Here is a 25,856-nt window from a genome sequence, read left to right as displayed (position 1 = left end):
CCAATTGAACATGTAAATCTGTTGGACTTTAAAAGTTATCACTTTAAGAACTATATCTGACTGTATTGTTTTAAGAATTGTTTTCGCATTTAATGCTTTAAGAACCAGAGCCGAGTGGCGAGTTGGTGAACGGCTGCATATCTGTTAACTTCTGGTTAAAGTTTTCATTTGTTTTTTTTTCCTTATCGTTTATCCGTGTTTAATAAATGTGTGGTTGTTTTTGTATAACCTGTCTCGACTGATATTCATTGTTGCCGGTTACACTACACCCCGGACAGTCTAATGTGCACAAGGTGGTGCTCACGGTTTCCCCTTCACCGATCCTCCTTCTATTCCCCCCGGCCTTGGCCAGATCATGGCCCCACTCCAGCACCTTCTCTCTTCATCTCCCGCCGAACAAAAGACCCAGATCACCCTGGTGTCTGGCACACAGCACAAAAACACCCTCCCTTCATTGGACGGTTCACATTCCAAAGCCCCCGTCATCTCTAACCATAACCCAAACACTGCTTCTACAGAAAGACCATTACGTTGCAGTGAAACCTTTTCCAGGGTGTTACAACCAAAATGCATCATTATACGTTTCCCAACACTGTACTCCATCTGCCACTTTTTGCCCATTCTTCCAATTTGTCGAAGTCCTTCTGAAATCACATTGCTTCCTCAGCACTTCCTACCCCTCCACCTATCTTCATATCATCCGCAAAATTTGCCATCAAGTCCATTATCTAAATCACTGACAAACAATGTGAAAACCAGCAGTCCCAATACTGACCCCCAAGGAACACCACTCATCACCAGCAGCCAACCAGAAAAGGCCCCCTTTATTCTCACTCGCTGCCTCCTGCCTGTCATCCATTCTCTATCCACACCAGTATCTTTGCTGTAATGCCAAAGGATTTTATCTTGTTAAGCAGCCTCATGTGTGGCTCCTTAATAAACACCTTCTGAAAATCCAAGTCAAACAGACAGTGAAACTCCCTCAGTATCGTCCTGTCACACATTCTTGGGGACAGACACAGAATGAAGCTCTCTCCAGACTATTCCATCACACATCCTCACGGTCCAGACAGAATGAAGCTCCCACTATATCACAGACCAGGGGTTCCATCACAGAGAAGCTCCCTCCACACCATCACAATCACACACATGGTCAGACACAGAGTGAGGCTCCTTCTACACTGCCCCATCGCACACTCCCGGGGTCAGACACAGAGTGAATCTCCCTCCACACCGTCCGATCACACACTCCCGGGGTCAGACACAGAGTGAATCGCTCTCCGCACCGTCCCATCACACTCTCCCATGGTCAGACACAGAGTGAAGCTCCCTCCACACCGTCCCATCACACACTCCCAGGGTCAGACACAGAGTGAATCTCCCTCCACACCGTCCAATCACACACTCCCGGGGTCAGACACAGAGTGAATCTCCCTCCACACCATCACAATCACACACATGGTCAGATACAGAGTGAGGCTCCTTCTACACTGCCCCATCGCACACTCCCGGGGTCAGACACAGAGTGAATCTCCCTCCCCACCGTCCCATCACACACTCCCGGGGTCAGACACAGAGTGAATCTCCCTCCACACCGTCCCATCACACACTCCCGGGGTCAGACACAAAGTGAATCTCTCTCCGCACCGTCCCATCACACACTCCCGGGGTCAGACACAGAGGCTCCTTCTACGCTGCCCCATCACATACTCCCGGGGTCAGATACAGAGCGAATCTCCCTCCACACCGTCCCATCACACACTCCCGGGGTCAGACACAGAGTGAATCTCCCTCCACACCGTCCCATCACACTCTCCCGGGGTCAGACACAGATTGAATCTCCCTCCACACCGTCCCATCACACACTCCCGGGGTCAGACACAGAGTGAATCTCCCTCCACACTGTCCCATCACACACTCCCAGGGTCAGACACAGAGTGAATCTCCCTCCACACCATCCCATCACACACTCCTGGGGTCAGACACAGAGGCTCCTTCTACGTTGCCCCATCACACACTCCCGGGGTCAGACACTATACCTTGAAGTCCCTCCACACCATCCCATCACACATTCCCGGGGTCTCACACAGAATGTGGCTCCCTCTACGCAATCCCACCTCACATGCCTTGGGTCAGAAATGCCCATGATCAGACACAGAGTGAAGCTCCCACCACACTGTCCCATCACATACTGCTGGGGTCAGAAACAGGGTGAAGGTCCCTCTACACCATCCCATCACACTTTCTGTGGTCACACGCAGAGTGAGGCTCCCTCTGCACTAACCCAACACAGACTCCAGAGGCAAACATACATCTTTCTATCGCACACTCTTGAGGATCACACACCCTTGAGGTCTAGACAGATTGAAGCTCCCTCTACACATTCCCGTGGTCAGAGACAGAGTCAAATCCCTCTACACCGCCCAACACACACTCTAGGGTTAGACAGAGAAAGGCTCCCTCCACACCATCACAATTACATACACCTGGCGTCAGAGACAGAATGTTGCTCTATACTACTGGGGTCAGACATAGTGTGAAGCTCCCATGCATCAACCCATCAACCCTCACCTACCATCATGATTCCTGGTGTCAAACACAGAGTGAAATCCCTCCACACCATCCCATCACACTATCCTGAGGTTAGACACAGAGAGTAGCTCCCTCTGCACATTCCGTCCCACCAATCCTGTGGTCAGACACAAAATGAAACTCCCTCTGCACCGTCCCGTCACATATTCCTGTGGTTAGACACAGAGTGAAGTTCCTTCTGATTATGAACTTCAGAAAGGATAAGATGAGGGAATAGGAACCAATCCTCAGAGGGATCAGAAGTGGAGAGAATGAGCAATTTCAAGTTCCTAGGTATCAACATCTCTGAGGATCTAAGCTGGTTCCAACATATCGATGCAGCTATAAAGAAGCCAAGTCAGGGGCTATATTTCATTAGGAGTTTGAGGAGTTTTGGTTTGTCACCTAAAACATTACAAATAGGCTGTGGAGAGCACTCTGATTGGCTACCTCGCCGTTTTGTACGGGGGAGAGGAATGCTACACAGGATCGAGAGTGGTGAAGTTAATCAGCACCATCATGGGCACAATCCTCTGTCGTATCTAAAACATCTTTAAGGGCGATGCCGCAGAAAGGCAGTGTCCCATCATCAAGGACGGCCAAAACTCAGGACATGCCCCCTTCTGCTTGTCACCATCAGGAAGGAAGAACAGAGGCCTGATCACACTTACTCAACGATTCAGAAACAGCTCTTCTCTCTCGGGGAGGGCGAGGGTGGGAAGGGAGGGGAGAGGAGGGCGAGAGGTCGGAGGGAAAAGGGGGGTGGGGTAGAAGCGGGAGGAGAGGGGAAGAGGGGACGGGGCGGAGGGGACAAGACAGGGGACGGAGGGGACAGGGGAGGAGGGGATGGGGGAGGGGACAAGAGGGGATGAAGGAGGGGGAGGGGAGGAGGAGGGGAAGGTTGACAAGAGAGAAGAAGGGGAAGGGGGCAGGGGAGGAGGGTAAGCAGGAGGGGGACAGGGAGGGGAAGCTGGAGGGTTAGGGGGAGCTGGGGGGCTGAGGGGACAAAAGGGGAGGGGACGAAGGGGAAGAAGGAGGGGAAGGTTGACGAGGGAGGAGAGGAAGGGGAGGAGGGGCAGGGGAGGAGGGGAAGCGGGAGGGGGAAGGGGAGGGGAAGAGATGAGGTGAGGGGAAGCTGGGGTGTGGGGGGAGCTAGAGGGTTAGGGGGAGAGATGGGGTGAGGGGAAGAGGGGTGAGGGGAAACGGGGGTGAGGGGAAGCTGGGGGGTTAGGAGGAGCTGGAGGATGAGGGGGAGAGATGAGGTGAGGGGAAGAGGGGGTGAAGGGAAACTGGGGGTGAGGGGAAGCTGGGGAGGTGAGGGGAAGCTGGTTGGATGAGGGGAAGGGGATTGAGGGCAAGGTGGTGAGGGGAAGAGGGAGTGAGGGGAAGAGGGAAATGAGCAGAAGCTGGGGGTGGTGAAGGGAAGAGGGAGTGAGGGGAAGAGGTGGAAGGGGTGGAGGGAAGGTTGGAAGTGGGGGAATGGGAGAGGGGAGAAGTGGAGGAAGGGGAAGGGAGAACGATGGAAAGGGAGAGGAGGGAGAGGGGAAGAGGGGAGATGGGAAAGGGAAGTGAAGGAGTAGGCAGGGAGGGGTAGAGAGAGTGGGGTAAGGGTAGAGGGATGAGTGGTGGGAGAGATGGAGGAGAGGAGCAAGGAGTAGTGGGTGGGGAGGGGTTGGCCATTACGGGAAGTTTGAGAAATTGACATTTGTGCCTTCAGGTCGGAGCCTACCCAGACAGAATACAAGTGTGTTGCTCCTCAAGCCTGAAAGTGGCCTCAATGTATCATTAATATATAATTACAGAAAAACATATTTTTACTCTATTTATCATGTACTGTTGCTGCAAAGTTAACAAAGTTCATGACATATGCTGGTGATATTAAATCTGATTCTGGCTGTGATTTCAACACTTTCCCAACAAACATTCCAAGTCTGGCATGGGACAGATTAGACACAAGCCCCCCTTGCTTTCTCTGCTGTCACACACTCTGGGACAAGCAGGAACATTCAGTGCCTGTCCATGATTATCAGGCTTGGGCCAGCGCCTGATTTCATTGGCCAATATCCCATTAGTCATGCATTTGGCTTGTTTACCTGAAGTCGGGAATTCCACTGGGCGTACTGATCCCTGCACCAGACATCACCACGATCTTACTGCACCCCGCGCTCTGAATGAGACTTGCTATGTCCTGCAGTGATTGCACCTTTTCATCACTGCTCTTCCCTCTGAAGATGGATCGGACTGGAGGACAGATGCACCAAGAGCTCACACAGTGGTCTCTGTAGTGAGACAGAACATCCCGTTATTGGTGATGCGGGGTAAAACAGGGCTGACTCTTGGCTAGTGGTGCAGACTTGCAATTAAAGGCAGCAGAGACAGTGACATTGCAGGGCTCAGGGGAGGGACCCCCAACTTTGTGGACAAGACAGTGGCTGGAAAATGGGTGCACAGGGCAGGAAAATTTCTGTGTTTAGATGACGTAAAGCATTGAAGTGTGATAGCGATCGAGGAGGTTGCAAGAGATGGGCGGAATGGGTGGAGAAACAACAGGTGAAGTGCAACATGGTTGTGGTCGTCGGAACAGTGTACGTCAAACGGCAAAGAACTGATAGGTGCAGTGCAACAAGGCGTGAGTGCACTTTATAAAGCACATGTTGTCCTCAATTCCTACAGCTATATCCCACTGGGCCAAATCGACTTCTCTATTCTAATGTTTCTCCAAATCTCCAATACAACCTCTTTCTTAGCTCCAGCATTATCAGCCTGTTCTCCATTGCCCTCACAATTTGTCAAGGTCCCTCTCACTGCTGTTGTTGTTGATCCTTGTGGCACATAGGGTGGCAAACTTGGCAATTCTTTAGAATTTGTTTTTTGAGGCTGAGTTGCTAGCTTGATGTTCAACCCATCAGGGATGGAAAGCCTGCAAGGAGATAGCTGAATTCACACCAAGGACCACTTGCCTCGAAAATTTGTCCAGATGTCACTACACCACCGGCTGGATACTCTAACTGGTGAACACTGAAGTATTCTTTAACAATTTCCTCTATCTCAAGCTACACATTCCTTCTTCTGTCCCTGTTTGGTCCTACCATCACTCTAGTCATCTTCCTCTTCTTCACATACATGTAGAATCCCTTGGGGTTTCCTTAACCTTTCTCACCAAGACCTTCTCATGCCCCCCTCCCAGTTCTCCAAGTTTATTCTTCAGCTCCTTTCTGGCTTTCCTGTAAATCTCAAGAGCTCTATTTGATCTTTCTTTCCTAAACCTAAGTAAGCTTCTTTCTTCCTCTTGACTGGATGTTCCACATCTCTTGTCAACCATGGTTACTTCACCCTACCATCCCTTCCCTGCCTTAGTGGGACAAACCTCAAGAACCTCAAGCAAGTGCCTCCTAAAGAAACTTCACATTTTTGTTGTAAATTTCCATGAGAACATCCATTCCTAATTTACACTCCTAATTCCTGCCTAGTATATCATAATTCACTCTCCCCAATTAAATATTTTTTGTTAATGTCTGCTCTATCCCTGTCCAAGGCTCTGGTAAAGGTCAGGGAGCTGTGGTGACTGTCTCCAAAATGCTCACCCACCGAGAGATATGTCACCTGACCTGATACACTACACTCGAACCCCTCTTCCAGATCTTTAATGTATATCGTGAACAGCTGATGGCCCAGCACCAACCCTGTGGCACACCACTCACCACTGATTGCCAACCAGAGTAACACCCATGTATCCCTCTCTGCTTTCTGTTAGTTAACCAATCCTCCATCCATGTAATACATCACCCCCAACTCTATGCATCCTCATCTTACAGATAAGTCTTCCAGACTTCTGGAAATCCTTCCCTAGAAGTGATCCTAATGATCCATAAACCTGAGCCCCTGACCCCCGTACCAATTCCTCAGCCATGAAGTCATCTGCCAAATCAGCCTTTTCTTAATCTCACTTCACTGGCGTGTGGGACAGGCAGCAATCATTGTTCCCTCTAGGGTATGTGTCTGCGCAGTAATGGAAATGCTCCCATGCACATAGCCTTCGTTGCTGCGCACCTGGAATTTTCTTTTGTATAATGTTTTATTAAAGTGCCTCATAGTTTTCAGGCTGTGTAAAAAATTCTTGCTCAGAGCAAAGGTTGGTCCACGCAGCTATGAAAAAACATTAGAGGGATCATTGGCAGCAATCCAGACATCCCTCCCTCGTTCCCCACATTCTCTCTTCAGGACTTCACTCCTTTTCCTACCCATGTTGGTAGGACCAGTATGTACCACAATGTCTGGCTGCTTCCCCTCAGGAATGATGTGGACTCAGTCTGAGAACTCCCTAACTCTTGCAACATTCAAGATTCAAGATGGTGTAATGTCATTCCCCATACAGGAGAAAAAAGAACAAAGGAGAACAAACTAATAGTTTCTCCAGATCTGATGCAGCACAAAAAAACACAATAAGATAAAAAGCACAATAAATATAAACATATAAAGTAGATAATATACATAGATTGATTGTTTGCATGTCTGAACATAATGTAATTGACAATTTTGGGCCCCACATTTCGGAAAGGATGTGTTGTCGTTGGGGAGAGTCCAGAGCAGGTTCACAAGGATGATCCCAGGAATGAAGGGGTTAACATATGAGGAGCATTTGGCAGCTTTGGGCCTGTATTCACTGGAATTTAGAAGAACGCGGGGGGCGGGGAAGATCTCATTGAAACCTACTGAATATTGAAAGGACCAGATAAGGTGCATGTGGAGAGGATGTTTCCTATGGTAGGGGTATCCTGAACTAGAGGACACAGCCTCAAAACTGAGGGGAGACCTTTCAGAACAGAGGTAAGGAGGAATTTTTTTCCAGGGTGTAGTGAATAGGTGGAATGCTCTGCCACAGATTGCAGTGGAGGTCAAGTCCGTGGGTCTATTTAAGATGGAAATTGATAGGTTCCTGATCAGTCAGGGCATCAAAAGATATGGCGAGAGGGCAGGTATATGGGGTTGAGTGAGATCCAGGATCCGCCATGATGGAATAGGGAGCAGACTCAATGGGCTGAATGGCCTAATTCTGCTCCCATGTCTTATAAAAATGATAAAGTAATGGTGGTTGGGAAGTGTGGAAGGTTGGGCTACTGGGTGGACGTGTTAATCATCTACAATGGTGCTAGAGAATTTGTGAACCCTGTAGAATTTTCTCTATTTCTGTAGAAATATGACCTAAAATGAGATCAGATCTTCGCTTAAGGCCTAAAACTAGACAATGAGAACCAAATTAAATAAATAACATGAAAAACATTATACTTGTTCATTTATTTGTTGAGAAAATCATCCAACATTACATGTATTTGTTAAACAAAGTATGCGAACCTCTGGGGTAATGCCATCTACAAAAGCTGTTTGGAGTCAGGTATTCCAATCAATGAGATGAGATTAGAGGTGTGGGTTGTAGAGGTGCCCTACCCTATATAAAAAAAAGTCAGGTTACTGACAGAGCCTGCTCTTCTCAAGAAAGAACTGTTTATGTGCACCATGCCTCGATCAAAACAATTATTTGAGGACCTTAGAAGAATTGTAGAGATGCATGAAGCTGGAAAAGGCTACAAAATCATTTCAAAGACCTGAGTGTTCATCAGTCCACAGTAAGAGAAATTGTCTGCAAATGGAGGAAACTCAGTATTGTTGCTACTCTCCCTAGGAGTGGGCATCCTGCAAAGATCACACCAAGAGCACAACGTGCAATGATGAAGGAGGTGAAAAAGAACCCAAGGGTTACAGCAAAAGACCTGCAGAAATTGCTAGAACTTGCTAAAGTCTCTGATCATGTGTCCACGATAAGAGAAACACTCAACAAGAATGGAAGGACACTGTGGAGGAAACCACTGATCTCCAAAAAAAAGCATTGCTGCACGTCTCAAGTTTACAAAAGACTGCCTGAATATTCCACAATACTTCTGGACAATGTTCTGTGGACGGATGAAACAAAAGTTGAACATTTTGGCAGAAATGCACATTGCTATGTTTGGAGGGAAAAGGGCAATACACACCAACACCAAAAACTCATCCCAACTGTGAAGCACGGTGGAAGGAGCATCATGGTTTGGGACTGCTTTGCTGTCTCAGGGCCTGGACAGCTTGCAATTGTTGAGGAAACAATGAATTCAAAATTGTATCAAGACATTTTACAGGAAAATGTCAGGGTAGCAGTCCGTCACCGGAAACCTAATAGAAGTTGGATGATGCAACAAGACAATGATCTGAAACGCAAGAGTAAATCAACAACACAATGGTTTAAAAAGAAGAAAATTCGTGTTTTGGAATGGCTGAGTCAAAGTCCTGACCTTAAACCTACAGAAATGTTGTGGAAGGACCTGAACCAAGCGGTTCATGCGAGGAAGACCACCGACATCTCTGAGTTGAAGCAGTTTTGTAAGGAGGAATGGCCTAAAATTCCACCAAGCCAATGTGCAGGACTGATCAAGTTACCAGAAACTTTTGGTTGAAGTTACTGTTGTTACAAGGACGGTACACCAGTTACTGAAAGCAAAAGTTCCTAACAAATACATGTAATATTGGATAATTTTTCTTAATAAATGAACAAGTGTAATGTTTTTGTGTTGTTTACTTAATTGTGTTTTCTTTATCTAGATTTAGGACACGTGAAGATCTGATCACATTTTATGCAGAAATAGGGTTCACAAACTCTCTAGCACTACTTATACTGCTTGGGGAAAGTAACTGTTTTTGAGTCAGGTGGTTCTGGTATGGATGCGACGTAGCCTCCTCCCTGATGGGAGTGGGACAAACAGTTCACAGGCAGGGCGGGTGGGATCCTTCATGATGTTACTGGCCCTTTTCCGGCACCTTTCTGTATATATGTCATTTGCACAACTCTCCCTTACTTAAATCCAAATCAAGCACTAGTCTCGACACCATCACGATGGTGTTGAGGTCTTCATCGACGACGATGGACGAACACGTGTCATTGATGGAGGGTAGGCTGATGTCAGTGATGCATTAGGCAGCTTTGACTACCCGTTGGGAGATTGTTCCTGTTCACCACAGTGCAATTTCCATACTGTGCAGTGACGCATCTTGTTAGGATGCTCTCCACTGTGGAGTTGTAGAATGATGTTAATATATAGACAAGCATAGTCCAGCTCTCTCCAGAAAGTAGAGACATTGGTGAGCTTTGCTGATTGTGTAGAATGTGTGTAATAGACCATTATATATATACAAGGGGTTTTGATAAGTTCGTGGCCAAAGGTAGAAGGAGTCAATTTTAGGAGGACCTCCAGAAAGTGTCCACAGCAGGGGTGACTGATATGTTCGTGGTCCAAGGTAGAAGGAGATGAGTTATACAGCTCTCGTTACACGCACATGCAGTTCAACTCTTTGCGTGATTATGCAGAAAGTTTGAAGTTAATAACACATCAGGGGTGATTGATAAGTTTGTGGCCTATGGTAGAAGGAGGTGAGTTATGATCTTCAAACTTTCTGCATAATCACTCAAAAAGTTGAACTGCATGTGCATGTAACGGGAGCTGTATAACTCATATCCTTTGACCTTAGGCCACGAACATATCAATCACCCTTGCTGTGGACACCTTCTGGAGGTCCAAGATCCGTATGCTCCACAACCGCTGGACTAAGTGTGTAAATGTAGGAGGGGTTATGTTGAAAAATAAATACGCTAGGTTTTCTAAAATTAGGCCATGAACTTGTCAATCATCCCTTGTACAAATATGTAAGATGATGAGAGGCATTGATCATGTGGATAGCCAGAGGCCTTATCCCAGGGCTGAAATGGCTAACGTGAAGGGGCATAGTTTTAAGGTGCTTAGAAGTAGGTATTTGTCAGAGGAAAATTTTTCACACAGAGTGTGGTGGCCAGCGAAGGTGGTCGAGGCAGATACAATAGGATCTTTTAACAAACTCTGAGATAGGTACATAGAGCTTAGAAAAAGAGGGCTCTGCAGTAGGGAAATTGGAGGTAGCTTCTAGAGTAGGTTACATGGACGGCACAACATTGTGGGCCGAAGGGCCTGTAATGTGTTGTAGATTTTCTATGTTCTATGAGAACATACTCCACAAATGTCCACAGAATCTCCTGTTTCCCTAACTATTGAATCGCCTCTCATCACTTCACACCTCTTGTTCCCCTTTCCCTTCCGAACCTGAGGGGCCAGACTACATACTTCGAAGTCCTCCTGTGCAACCATCCATCTACAGTGGATTGACACCAGCTCTGAGCTCGGCTCTTCAGAAAGACGCTGAAATTGCACTGCAACCGTGAAGAGGCAAGGAGACACGGTGGACTGCAGAGAATTCGAAGACAAATTGCAAACTGCATCCTGCAAATGGGTACAAAAACAGAATTAGTTCACCCAGCTCCTGGCTGTGTTCCAGAAAGACAAAGTCTCAGTTCTAAGCTCCAGCACAGTGCAGTGCAATGCCATGTTATTGCTAGGGCAGTGTGTGCAAACATGCTGTTGCAGGGTTCTCTGTGCAGCAGGCGTTTACTCCAGTATTTGCTCTTCACTGTTTGGTTACAGTTACACACCAACGCCCAGGTTTTAATAAACTCACACTCGTTAATTCCAGAGAGTCAGAGCACTTTGGTCTGGAGAGGCTGCAAGACTCAGGTGATGCACAGGTTTAAAACTTGCCACAGCCTCTGGAGAGTGAATGACCATGTATCTCATTCAGTGCCACTCCCTTTTACACCAAACTGTAAAAATGTATTTACAGAACAATCACACACGGTACAGATATTTAGTATCTACAAGTGTGACGGGGTCCTGAATTATCCCTATGAACTGTGCTTTTGAAAAGAGAGAGAGTTATTTAACACCAACATCTTGTTTTTAAGAGAGAGAGAGAGAGAGACAGACAGACAGACAGAGAAAGAGAGAGAGAGACAGACAGACACGAAAACAGCTTTGGATGATGTTATGGGTTTTCTGCAGCATGTTTACATTTTTACAAGGACACTGGTTTCAGCTTCTGTATTCTTACAGAGAGAGAGAGGGGAGGAGCTGGTTAATGGATAGCTAGTATTCAGCACGGTGAGATAAATAGAAGGTCAGATGATAAACAGACAGACACATGGTTTTGGACACTGAATGAGCTTTGTTGTGCCCCCAGGAAAAGGTGGGTTTTGGAGGATCGATCAGGCAGATCGATCAGTGGCTCTCGCAGTGTGAAAAGGGGGAGTTATCTGTGCGTCCAATCCTCGCCTGCGTTGATAATTCCACCACAGAAGAATGGTCCCCTTTGTTATGGTCACAGTCGGTGACTTCTAAAGGACTTCGGAGGACAACGGGAAGATCAATGGCATCAGCTCACCTGAAGTCTCAAATCTCTCCCTCTCTCTCTCTCTCCATCACTACTCAACTCAATACCACGAACTGAACTGAACTTTACTCATCATCGTAAGACTATCTATTTACCCCTAGACTTGAAGAAGCTTGATTTTCATATATTTCCACACTTATATATATATTCATTGCAAACCTGTTGGATTTACCTGCATTTCTATTACTGTATTGCATAGTTACTAATAAATACCATTAGTTAATAGCAATACCGGACTCCAAAGTGTTTTCCATTTCTGCTGGTTCTTTAACCCGTCACGGGGTATGTGACAAAATTGGGGCCTGCGACAATGATATGAACAAATTGTTTGGGGGGCTGGTTTGAATTGATTGGGGGAAAATCCCTTTTGATTTGCTTGTGTGGAATGTCAGTAGAAATGGAGTTTGAGGTTAGTAAGTTTGTGGCAGAACCAACCCCTGAGGCGTTGGGCGATGCTAAAAGGGATGTGCTTTTGGCAATTGCTCAAAAGTTAAGACCAAAGGTGACCACTAAAATGAGAAAAGCTGAGATGCAGACGGCAATAGCCCAGCATTATATAACTAAAGGGAAGTTTGCTGAGGAGGTGTTAGAGTTATTCGTTGAAGGTAAGGTACTTACTGAGGCTGAGGTTCAGCTGCAATTGAAATTGAAATTAAAACGGCTCGAGGCTGAGGAAGCAGAAAAGCAGAGGGTTCATGAGACTAGAGAGGCAGACAAACAGAGAGAAGAGGCAAAAAGACAGAGACAGTTTGAGATGGAGTTGGTGCGGCAAGGGGTTCCAGTGCCAAGCCATAGGAGGGAGCCGGTTGTACCGTTTAATATTAGTGAAGAAATTAAGTTAGTACCTCCATTTGAGGAAACAGAAGTCGATAGGTATTTCAAGCAACACACATAAAGTTGCTGGTGAACAGTGCAGGCCAGGCAGCATCTGTAGGAAGAGGTACGGTTGATGTTTTGGGCCAAGACCCTTCGTCAGGACGAACTGAAAGAAGAGCTAGTAAGAGATTTGAAAGTGGGAGGGGGTGGGGGAGATCCAAAATGATAGGAGAAGACAGGAGGGGGAGGGATGGAGCCATGAGCTGGACAGGTGATTGACAAAAGGGATACGAGAGGATCATGGGACAGGAGGCCCAGGAAGAAGGAAAAGGGGGAGGGAGGGAAGCCCAGAGGATGGGCAAGGGGTATAGTGAGAGGGACAGAGGGAGAAAAAGGAGAGAGAGAAAAAGGATGTGTGTATATAAATAAATAACGGATGGGGTATGAGGGGGAGGTGGGGCATTAATGGAAGTTACTGAAGTCGATGTTCATGCCATCAGGTTGGAGATTACCCAGACGGAATATAAGGTGTTGTTCTTCCAACCTGAGTGTGGCTTCATCTTTACAGTAGAGGAGGCCGTGGACAGACATATCAGAATGGGAATGGAACATGGAATTAAAATGTGTGGCCAATGGGAGATCCTGCTTTCTCTGGCGGACAGAGCGTAGGTGTTCAGCGAAACGGTCTCCCAGTCTGCGCTGGGTCTCGCCAATATATAGAAGGCCACATCGGACCACACATTTTAATTCCATATCGTATTCCTCGTACCCCATCCGTTATTTATTTATTATATACTATATATAATATATATATTCTTTTTCTCTCTCTCTTTTTTCTCCCTCTGTCCCTCTGACTATACCCCTTGCCCGTCCTCTGGGTTTTTCCCTCCCTCCTCCTTTTCCTTCTCCCTGGGCCTCCTGTCCCATGATCCTCTCATATCCCTTTTGTCAATCACCTGTCCAGCTCTTGGCTCCATCCCTCCCCCTCCTGTCTTCTCCTATCATTTTGGATCTCCCCCTCCTCCTCCCACTTTCAAATCTCTTACTAGCTCTTCCTTCAGTTAGTCCTGACGAAGGGTCTCGGCCTGAAACGTCGACTGTACCTCTTCCTAGAGATGCTGCCTGGCCTGCTGCGTTCTGTTGCTTGAAATTCCAGCATCTGCAGATTTCCTCGTATTTGCATGGATAGGTATTTCCTACATTTTGAAAAGATGGCCATAAATCGAAACTGGCCGAGAGATCTGTGGGCTGTCCTGTTACAAAGTGTGATTAAGGTAAAGGCTCAATGAGCATATTTGGCGTTGTCTGTTGCGGATGCAAATGATCATGATAGAGTGAAAGGTGCTGTACTTAAGGTTTACGAGTTGGGTCCGGAGGTGTACAGGCAAAGTTTCCGAAATTTGAGGAAGCCTTGGGACTGCGCGTATCTAGAGATTGCCTGTGAGATGCAGATGTGCCTTGATCGTTGGTGTACCTCGAAAGGGGCAAGTGAGAATATTGATAACCTGAAGGAGTTGATATTGATTGAACAGTTTAAAGGTTGCGTCCCTGATGGTATAAGGACGTACTTAGATGAGAAAAAGGCAGAGACACTGTCAGAGTCTGCTAGATTAGCAGACGAGGATGCCTTAACTCATAAGGTTAGGTTTGTTCCGAATAGGAGTTACCAAAAGCATACTAGAGATAACCCACTGGCTAAACCGGAAAGTAAACCGGGAACACGAGGAAATCTGCAGATGCTGGAAATTCAAGCAACACACATCAAAGTTGCTCATCCTGAAACGTCGAAAGTAAAGTGGGGACTAGTGACAAAAGTAAGGAGGAAGGAAAACAGTCGGGGGGAAAATTTCCCAGTTTCAAGTGTTACTTTTGTGGGAAACCTGGTCATGTGGCATCCAATTGTTTGCCTACAAAAGGGGAAAAACGAAAAGAGAAAGAGAAAACCCCAAATGTCTGCGTTCAGACGGTTAAAACACCGCTGAAGGAGGAGGGGTCTGATCGACTTCAAGAGGGACTCGAGATTTATTTTAAATGTGTTTGTGTCTGTGAAGAAAGGGTCAACCCTAGTTCCAGTGAGAATCTGGAGAGATACTGGAGCTTTTCAGTCACTAATATTAAAGAGTGTTTTGGAATTTGGTGCTGAGACGGAGACTGGTGAAGTAAATATTATCAAAGGCATTGGACAGGGAACTGAAGCCATGCCTTTGCATAAGATAATTTTGAAATACGACTTGGTATCCAGACCAGTCACAATAAGGGTACGATCTGAACTACTGATAGACATTGTTCATGTCTTACTCGGCAATGACCTTGCAAGTGGGGATGTTTACCCAGCAGTTCAGCTCACAAATAAGCCTGCTGCTGCTGAGGACCCGCCCATAGATGCTGATGTGTATCCCGCATGTGCAGTGACACGAAGCATGTCCAGAAAGGCTGCTGAGGGTCATGTTGATTTATCCGAGATTTTCCTACCGTCCCTATACCAACAGGACTTAGAGGGTAGTAAGGCTGAGGAGAGCAAGGAAGAGAAGAAAGACTTGTCCTTATCGAGGAAGGAATTTATAGAGGAGCAAAATAAAGATCCTGAAATTGTGGCTTTAAAGCAGACAGCTCTCTGTGAGGATGAAATTCGGAAAGAGACAGTGGGATATTACCTTAAAGATGGGGTGTTAATGAGGAAGTGGAGACCAGCCACTGTGCCTGCAAGTGAGGATTGGGCTATTGTGATTCAGGTAGTGGTTCCAAAGGTTTACAGGGCTGAAATTTTAAACCTGGCCCACAAGATGCCTTTAGGTGGACATTTTGGAGTACAGAAGACAGTGCACAGGATTATGAGGGAATTTTATTGGTCTAATGTGAGGAAAGATATTGTCAATTACTGCAGAGGGTGTCATACATGCCAGGTAGTGGGAAAACTTATCAGGCCATCCCAAAAGCACCACTTTGGCCAATACCTGCTTTCGGTGAACTATTTTCTAGGGTCATAGTGGATTGTGTAGGCCCGTTGCCAAAGACTGCAGCTGGTCATCAGTACTTGTTAACAATTATGTGTGCTGTATCTAGGTTCCCTGAAGCCGTGCCTCTCAGAAACATCCAGGCCAAGACTGTGGTAAAGGAACTCATCAAGTTTTTCACACTGGTAGGTGTGCCTAAGGAAATTCAATCTGACCAGGGTAGTAACTTTACTTCAAGAACATTCCAGCAAATAGTTTCTGAACTGGTGGCTAAACAAATTGTGTCATCTGCCTACCACCCGGAGTCTCAAGGGGCTTTGGAGCAGTTTCATTTCACTCTTAAGACCATAATTAAAACCTACTGTCATGAGAATGATAGGGACTGGGATGAAGGGATATATTTATTACTTTTTGCTGTGAGAGACACCATTCAAGAGTCCCTGGGGTTCAACCCGTTTGAGCTCATTTTCAGCCATAGGCCCAAAGGACCTCTGACCTTGCTCAGAGAGCAGTGGTCTAACTCAAAAGTGTGCGTCAGCGTGTTAGATTATGTTTTAAAATCTTGCAAAAGACTTAACAAAGCTTGTAACCTTGCCAAAAAGAACCTGCAAAACTCCCAAATTAAAATGAAACATTGGTTTGATAAGAGAGCAAGGGAGCAGGTGTTTGAGGTTGGAAATGAAGTGCTGGTGCTGTTCCCTCTCGTGACCAACCCCCTCCAAGCACAATTCCATGGACCATACTACATAATTAAGAAAATTAATTCTTTGAATTATGCTATCGAAACTCCCGACAGAAGGAAGGCAACCCAACTGGTACATGTAAATATGCTGAAGCCCTATTATGATCCTGAGACGGTACCAATAAGTACTGTTAAGAAAACAAATGGGGCTGTGGAATTTGATAATGAGGTACAAGATCATTTTACCAAACTGAATATTGTAGCAACAAGACTTGAGAATTCCACTATTTTGAAAGACCTTACTGATAAAGTCTGTCATCTAGAGCCTGCACAGAGAGAGCAATTGCAAGAACTAATTAGCAAGCGTAAAGATTTATTTCCTGACATTCCAAGACGGTGCACCGGTGCAGTGCATGACGTCATTATAAATTCAGCCCAGCCCATTAAACAGCATCCTTACAGAATGAACTTAGAGAAAAGCAAAATGGTTGAAAAAGAAATTAGCTACATGCTGACAGCCGGTATCATTAGGCCCTCTATCTCAGACTGGGTGTTGCCCTGCATCCTTGTCCCTAGGCCAGACGGTAGCATGAGATTCAAAACTGACTACAGGAAAATCAATGCAATAACTATGACAGATGCTTATCCTATCCCGAGAATGGATAACTGTATTGATAGAGTAGGAAAGGCTAAATACCTTACGAAGATTGACTTGTTAAAAGGGTATTGGTGTGTTCCTTTGAAAGAGAGGGCTAAAGAGATATCAGCATTTGTGACACCATCTAGACTATATGAGTACAATGTTTTACCTTTCAGGATGAAAAATGCTTCAGGGACGTTTCAAAGAATGATCAGTTCTGTGATTAGAGGTTTAGAAAACACAGGGGCTTATATTGATGATTTAGTGTTCTGGAATGACACGTGGGAAGAACATACTGCAGTGGTAGAAAAACTGTTTGACAGACTTTCCAAGGCCAATCTTACTGTGAACCTCGCTAAAAGTGAGTTTGGCTATGCCACAGTTACATATCTAGGCCATGTGGTTGGCCAGGGCCAACTGGCTCCTGTACAGGCCAAGGTTCAAGCTATTGCTGAGGTTCCTATTCCGACTGGCAAGAAAGCTTTGAGAAGACTTTTGGGAATGGTTAGGTATTATCGTAAGTTTTGTAAGAACTTTGTTGACATTGCTCTCCCCCTAACAAAACTTCTACGGAAGAGTGAAAGATTTATGTGGAGTGATTTTTGCCAGGAGGCATTTGAATGCCAGAAAACCATCCTGTGTTATCATCCTGTACTCAAGGCATATTAAGACTATATATATACTCAATGACTGCTTTGGTTCTGTCTTCACTAAGGAGGACATAAATAATCTTCCGGAAATAGTAGGGGACAGTGAGATGGAGGAACTGAGGGAAATACATGTTAGTAGGGAAGTGGTGTTAGGTAAATTGAAGGGATTAAAGGCAGATAAATCCCCAGGGCCAGATGGTCTGCATCCCAGAGTGCTTAAGGAAGTAGCCCAAGAAATAGTGGATGCATTAGTGATAATTTTTCAAAACTCTTTAGATTCTGGACTAGTTCCTGAGGATTGGAGGGTGGCTAATGTAACCCCACTTTTTAGAAAAGGAGGGAGAGAGAAACCAGGGAATTATAGACCGGTTAGCCTAACATCGGTGGTGGGGAAACTGCTAGAGTCAGTTATCAAAGATGTGATAACAGCACATTTGGAAAGCGGTGAAATCATCGGAAAAAGTCAGCATGGATTTGTGAAAGGAAAATCATGTCTGACGAATCTCATAGAATTTTTTGAGGATGTAACTAGTAGAGTGGATAGGGGAGAACCAGTGGATGTGGTATATTTGGATTTTCAAAAGGCTTTTGACAAGGTCCCACACAGGAGATTAGTCTGCAAACTTAAAGCACATAGTATTGGGGGTAAGGTATTGATGTGGATAGAGAATTGGTTGGCAGACAGGAAACAAAGAGTGGGAATAAACGGGACCTTTTCAGAATGGCAGGCAGTGACTAGTGGGGTACCACAAGGCTCAGTGCTGGGACCCCAGTTGTTTACAATATATATTAATGACTTAGATGAGGGAATTAAATGCAGCATCTCCAAGTTTGCGGATGACACGAAGCTGGGCGGCAGTGTTAGCTGTGAGGAAGATGCTAAGAGGATGCAGAGTGACTTGGATAGGTTAGGTGAGTGGGCAAATTCATGGCAGATGCAATTTAATGTGGATAAATGTGAAGTTATCCACTTTGGTGGCAAAAACAGGAAAACAGATTATTATCTGAATGGTGGCCGATTAGGAAAAGGGGAGGTGCAACGAGACCTGGGTGTCATTATACACCAGTCATTGAAAGTGGGCATGCAGGTACAGCAGGCGGTGAAAAAGACGAATGGTATGCTGGCATTTATAGCAAGAGGATTCGAGTACAGGAGCAGGGAGGTACTACTGCAGTTGTACAAGGCCTTGGTGAGACCACACCTGGAGTATTGTGTGCAGTTTTGGTTCCCTAATCTGAGGAAAGACATCCTTGCCATAGAGGGAGTACAAAGAAGGTTCACCAGATTGATTCCTGGGATGGCAGGACTTTCATATGATGAAAGACTGGATGAACTAGGCTTATACTCGTTGGAATTTAGAAGATTGAGGGGGGATCTGATTGAAACGTATAAAATCCTAAAGGGATTGGACAGGCTAGATGCAGGAAGATTGTTCCGGATGTTGGGGAAGTCCAGAATGAGGGGTCACAGTTTGAGGATAAAGGGGAAGCCTTTTAGGACCGAGATTAGGAAAAACTTCTTCACACAGAGAGTGGTGAATCTGTGGAATTCTCTGCCACAGGAAACAGTTGAGGCCAGTTCATTGGCTATATTTAAGAGGGAGTTAGATATGGCCCTTGTGGCTAAAGGGATCAGGGGGTATGGAGGGAAGGCTGGTACAGGGTTCTGAGTTGGATGATCAGCCATGATCATACTGAATGGTGGTGCAGGCTCAAAGGGCCGAATGGCCTACTCCTGCACCTATTTTCTATAAACAGACAGACACATGGTTTTGGACACTGAATGAGCTTTGTTGTGCCCACAGAAAAAGTGGGTTTAGGAGGATTGATCAGTGGCTCTTGCAGTGTGAACAAGGCGTGACCAGTGGGGAGTTATTTGTGTGCCCATCCTCGCCTGGGTTGATAATTCCACCACAGAAGAACGGTCTTCTTTGTTGTGGTCACAATTGGTGACGTCTAAAGGATTTCGGAGGACAACGGGAAGATCGACGATGTCAGCTCACCTGAAGACTCAAATCGCTCCCTCTCTCCATCACTACTCAACTCAATACCACGAACTGAACTGAACTCATCATTGTAAGACTATATATATATTCATTGCAAACCTGTTGGATTTACCTGCATTTATATTACTGTATTGCATAGTTACTAATAAATACCATTAGTTAACCAGACTCCAAGGCGTTTTCCATTTCTGCTGGTTCTTTAACTCGTCACGGGGTGCGTGACAGAAGATGGTGAATACACTCAGATTAACATATGGTTACTATTGTCTGTTGGGGGGGGGTCCCCACTGCTCCTGTAAAGTGCCCCACTGTACCAATTGTGACCGCATGCTCCCCCTCCAAGGACAGCGGGGCACGAACCTACCCTTGGTAAAGGGGCAGACAGTCGGTCCGGGCAGAGCCTGCCACATTCCACGCCTCGGCCAGGATCCTCCTCACGACCCACCCCCTTCCGAACTGGGTGCTCGTAGACGAGGAGCGCAATGCTAAAATTCAGCCAGAACCTGAGCAGCAGCCCCTTTAGAAACTCAAACGGAATACAACCTCTCACATTCCGTGTAAGCAAGGGCCCGTAGATGGGGTGTCATTAAACCTGCTTTTTAACCTGTTGTATGGCACTGACCCATACGACACCTGCCCCTCCAGGTTCCCAATGTATACTCCTGCGTAAAGAGACTTCCACTGAGGGTCTCCTCTGCTGCCAGATGGTAAAACAGACCGCTGAGGCGAGTCCGATAGGGGGGCGAAGGCAAGAAGTGAAAGGTGTGCAAGAACAGCCCGTACAAGAAACACTTTGGAACGTCAGGCGGTGGGTACCCCCGGGAGACGGTCCGACGTGGTATCCCGATGCCTGGCTCCGACGGTGGTGGTGCTGCTGCCGGAATCCCTCCACTTCCCGTGTTCCCCCGACACCCACCGTAATAGGACCGAGGTCAGTCCTCCCAGCAGCCAGAGCACCCGGCCCAGATGAAGTCAGACCCCATACCCTCCACAGTTCCCGGTGGAAGCAAGGTAGTGCCCCCACCCGCCGGGATTCGCGTGCCCTCCTGCAGCCGGGTCCCCAGCGGAGAAAGTGAGTCACCAGCCCATGCCGTCCCGGAGGCTGGTCACTATACAGGTATCTCTGCAGGGTCCTGAGGCGGAGAGCCGCCAGCTGGGAGCGCACGTACACCAAGGACTGACCGCCCTCCGCAATCGGAAGACTCAGGACCGCTGCAGAGACCCAGTGCCTGCTATTGCCCCACAAGAAGTCCACCAGCGGATTTACAACTAATGTCCTCCCCCGGTATGAGATTGCGCGATGGAGGCCTGACCAGCGTCCCAGCTGGGCTGTGATTTTTGTCTTCAAATCCCACCTGTTCGCTGGCCAGGCGTCCTCCGCTGAGCTCGGGGAGAACCTCAAATAGAAGAGGTGCGCGAACTTCCACGCAACGACCTCCAACGCCCCCCCCCATAGGGAGCCCAGCTGCCACTGACCTACCAAAAGCCCGCACTCTTTTTTAATCAAAACTATAGAAGTTTATTTACAACACACAGACACAAGACAATCAATATTTATAGACAGTAGTTAACACTTAAATTACAATATGGTTAGTACCGTCTATAAAACGGTGAATGCCGCGGAGGGACCACCGCTCACGGAAATCCCCCCAGTGTGCCCGCCGCGGCCGCTCCAAGGACAGCCGGGCACGCCGAAGGGGCAGGCAGGCTAAGCACCCTCCACCTGCCGCCGCCCAGACCCGCCAATGACCATCCTGTCCAGAGCCAGGACCCAGCCCGCCAGGAGATTCTCCTCACGATCCGCCGGGCCCCCTCCGAATGTGAGGAGCGCGGGACCAGCCCACCCCACCCCGCTCTGCGCTGCCCCCTCGGCGTGTCCCCCATCCCGCTGCGGGCCTCGTTCTCCCTCGCCATGTCCCTCTCCCTCTCTCTCCATGTCCCTCTCCCTCTCGATCTCCCTCGCCATGTCCCTCTCCCTCTCTCTCCGTCCATCGCCCTCTCGATCTCCTCCTCCCTCTCTCTCCCTCTCGATCTCCCTCTCCCTCTCGATCTCCCTCACCCTCTCCCTCTCCCTCTCCATGTCCCTCTCCCTCTCTCTCCATGTCCCTCTCCCTCACCCTCTCCATGTCCCTGTCCCTCTCCCTCTCTCTCCATGTCCCTCTCCCTCTCGATCTCCCTCGCCATGTCCCTCTCCCTCTCTCTCCATGTCCATCGCCCTCTCGATCTCCCTCACCCTCTCCCTCTCCCTCTCCATGTCCCTCTCCCTCTCTCTCCATGTCCCTCTCCCTCACCCTCTCCATGTCCCTGTCCCTCTCCCTCTCTCTCCATGTCCCTCTCCCTCTCGATCTCCCTCGCCATGTCCCTCTCCCTCTCTCTCCATGTCCATCGCCCTCTCGATCTCCTCCTCCCTCTCTCTCCCTCTCCCTCTCGATCTCTCTCTCCCTCTCCCTCTCGATCTCCCTCTCCCTCTCCCTCTCGATCTCCCTCTCCCTCTCCCTTCGGAGTCACGGCCATTTTTTACCTTTTTTCTGCGCGCAGCTGTCGTTTGCACCACGTGACATTCTGAATGCGTGACCGACCGTAAATCCCTTAAATTTAGCGCTTCAGAATTGCCGGCCCTTCCAGGAGCAAATTATTAATCTGAGGATATCCCAACAGGTAAAACACAAGAAGCGCAACATGTGCTTTAATAGGAACTATTATGCTGCATTTAATAAAATCACAGGCCTTTGCATGCATCTCCTAGGACCGCGCCATCAAAGAGGAGGTAAGAGGTACAGGAGCCTGAAAACCCACACCCAGTCCCGCCGAAGAGTCTCACCCGAAACGTCAACTTTTTTTTATTAAGTGCAATCGTGAACAATAGTCAGATCAGAAATGCTGATCAGGTCAGCTCGTTCCCAAAGAGAACTCTGATAGGTCAATCAGATGGTTCACTGCCGCTTAGCGGTAGGTAGAACACAAAAAACCATATGTACACGTGACAAGTACATAGAACAGGCACAAGGGTCGCTAGCCCCTGTACCCCAGAAACACACCTGAGCGGTGCGGCTCCACTGTCGCATGACCTGATCTGAAAGCATCATGTTGACTCATAACAGATCGTGTTCACGGTGGAACAGCTTAGTCAAGGATGGGATGATCAGCACTGATGGACAAATTATACCTCCACTGCCCCAACTATTTACTCTTTTCCACAGATGCTGCTGGCCTGCTGAGTCCGGCATCTTGTGTGTGTTGTTCAGCATTTCAGGAACAGCTTTTGCTCCTACGCCGTCAGATTTCTGAACGGTACATGACTATTTCTCTTTGCACTATTTATTGTATTTTATGATCGTAAAGTACAATATTTTTTACTTTGGACGTTTTCTCCGCTGTCGCAGATTGGTGCACTGGTTAGGTGTATTACAGTAGGATGCCGGTGTATTGCGGTAGGTTGCCGGTGTATTGCGGTAGGATGCCGGTGTATTGCGGTAGGATGCCGGTGTATTGCGGTAGGTTGCCGTGTATTACTGTACGGTATTTCAAGTCGGCATTCGCTGCCCTCTGCGCACATCCACTAGGAAGGGTACACCTAATCCAGCGGTCCCCAACCACAGAGCCGCGGATCGGTACCGGGCCGCGAGGAAACGATATGATTTGGCGATATGAGTCAGCTGCATCTTTCCTCATTCCCTGTCACGCCCACTGTTGAGCCGTTACGCATGCGAGGTCATTACCCGCGCGTCATCCACGTCAGCGCGGGAAGAAGATCAACTCCTCCAGCTTGCAAATGACGGCGGGTTGAGAAGTATGTTTGACATAACATCTCTGCCGGCATTCTGGATCAAAGTCAAGGCTGAATATCCTGAGATACCCACGAAAGCACTGAAAAAGTTGCTTCCATTTCCAACATATCTCTGCGATAAATGTAACAAAAACTAAATTGCGGAATAGACTTGCGGAACCCCCTTCGAGTATCGCTGTCTCCCATCACCCCTCGATAGGACCGTCTTATTGCAGGAAAACAAGCCCAGGGCTCCCACTGATTCAGCGATATTGGTGCGTTGCAATGATTTTATATGTTCATACGAGGAAAATATGCGCAGTGTGTTTAATATTCAAAAGTTACTTAAAATGTTATGATGCTATTGACTTATATAACCATATAACAATTACAGCATGGAAACAGGCCATCTCTGCCCTTCTAGTCCTGCCGAACGCTACTCTCTCCTCGCCCCACCCACCTGCACTCAGCCCATCACCCTCCATATGGACACCTATCCAATTTTTCTTTAAATGATAATATCGAACCTGTTTCTGACACTTCTACTGGAAGTTGGTTCAGTACTTACTTCAAGCTCCCCTGATAATTGACTTATCACTATATTCGTGCGAGGAAAATATGCGGTGTATGTTTAATATTAAATTCGTTAGATAAACCCTTTTAGAAACGAAATTGAGTGTATTAGCCACTTATCACCTAGATTCTGGTCGTGATAAACACCCCCCCCCCACACCCGAACAGAATCGCCAAAATCGATTTGTAGAAAAATAATCGGCAGGTGCACGCATGCGCAAGTCAAAACATGCGCACTGGTGCCAGCGCGAGGTTTCATGGCATTGTAGTCTTTATCTTGGTAAACAGAACGTATTTGACTGCTACTCTTGTATGTTGGCAACCAACCCCCCGTCAGCCGGTCCGCAAGAATATTGTCAACATGAAACCGGTCCGCAGTGCAAAAAAGGTTGGGGACCCCTGACCTAATCAATCTGACCTAAACTCGCCGGTAAATGGACGGTCTCGGGGAGCGGAATGAGGAGTGTGATATCGGTGATGGAGGATCAGTCACAGGATCTCACGGCCAGGTCACTGAATGGCTAACGGACCCCACGGTGTGGTCAGTGAGTGGACATTAGACCCCACGGTGCTTCAATGCGTAGACATTGGAATCCATGGCCCTGTGAATGAGTGGACATCTGACCCCATGGCCCGGATTGTAGGTGGACATGGAACCTCACGGCCCGGTCAGTGAGTGGACATCGGACCCCATGGCTGAGCCAGTGAATGGGCAACAGGCCGGTCAGTGAGGCGTCATCAGACCTCATGACCCAGTTACCTATTACCCTCTGTGAATAAAACTTCACAGTGGAGGTGAGAAAGACTATCAAAGTTTGCAGCGGGGTCCTGGACTAGCTGGTGAAATGAGCTGAAAAATAGCAGAGGAACTTTAATGCAGACTAATGAGACGTGTTTCATTTTGGGAGGACCAACGGGGTAGGTCTAGACAGTAAATGGTTGGGCACTGAGGAGTGCAATGGAACAGGGAGATCTGGAAATACCATCCATTGCGTCTTGAAGCGGCATCATAGGTAGAGGGGGTCTTCACTGGTCTTCATGAAACATTCTCCCCTTAGCCCTCACTGTCCCTGCCCTTCTCCCTATCTCTGCAGCACTCCATTAGACCATAAGACATTGGAGCAGAATTAGGCCATTCAGCCCATTGAGTCTGCTCCACCATTCCATCATAGCTGATCCCAGATCCCACTCAACCATACACCTGCCATCTCACCACATCCTTTGATACCCTGACTGATCAGGAAACGATCAACTTCCGCCTTAAATATACCCACAGATTTGTCCCCCACATCCGCAGTATATGGCAGAGCCTTCCACAGATTCACCACTCTCTGGCTAAAAAAAGTTCCTCCTTAACTCTGTTCTAAAAGGTTGCCCCTCAATTTTGAGGCTGTGCCCTCTAGTTTTGTATACTCCCGCCATTTGAAACATCCTCTCCACATACACCCTATCTAGTCCTTTCAACATTCGGTAGGTTTCAATTAGATCTCCCAACATTCTTCTAAGTTGCAGTGAGTACAGGCCCAAAGCTGCCGAATGATCCTCACATGTTAACCCCTTCATTCCCAGACTCATCCTTGTGAACCTCCTCTGGACTCTCTCCAATGACAACACAACCTTCTGAGATATGGTGCCCAAAACTGTTGACAATGCTCCAAGTTGCCTTTGCTGGATCTTAAAAGCTTCCCAATCATCCAACTGCCCACTCAATTTTGCTACCTTATATGCCTTTTCCTTGGCTTTTATGCCGTCCTTAACTTCCCTTGTCAGCCACGGTTGCCTACCTCTGCCATTTGAGAACTTCCTCCTCTGTGGGACACATCTATCCTGCACCTTGTGAACTATTCCCAGAAACTTTA

General features: G+C 47.3%; 1 protein-coding gene across 4 annotated transcripts in view; it reads right to left on the bottom strand.

Annotated features, from left to right (window-relative positions):
* The window catches only part of sirt3 (sirtuin 3), an 84,423-nt gene extending 62,204 nt beyond the window's left edge, over nt 1–22,219 (bottom strand). For all 4 annotated transcript variants that reach the window (XM_063061532.1, XM_063061533.1, XM_063061535.1 and 1 more), the window contains exons 1-3: nt 22,180–22,219; nt 10,752–10,907; nt 4,665–4,850 (exon numbers count right to left, since the gene is read on the bottom strand). In XM_063061532.1, coding sequence (XP_062917602.1) covers nt 4,665–4,850; nt 10,752–10,906 — 341 coding nt within the window. In that variant the 5' untranslated portion in view covers nt 10,907; nt 22,180–22,219. The remainder of the gene's footprint in view (nt 1–4,664; nt 4,851–10,751; nt 10,908–22,179) is intronic.
* Nucleotides 22,220–25,856: the final 3,637 nt, after the last annotated feature.

Source organism: Mobula hypostoma, chromosome 11, assembly GCF_963921235.1.
Source record: "Mobula hypostoma chromosome 11, sMobHyp1.1, whole genome shotgun sequence".
Classification (NCBI taxonomy): Eukaryota; Metazoa; Chordata; class Chondrichthyes; order Myliobatiformes; family Myliobatidae; genus Mobula; species Mobula hypostoma.
This window is presented reverse-complemented; position numbering and strand designations above follow the sequence as displayed.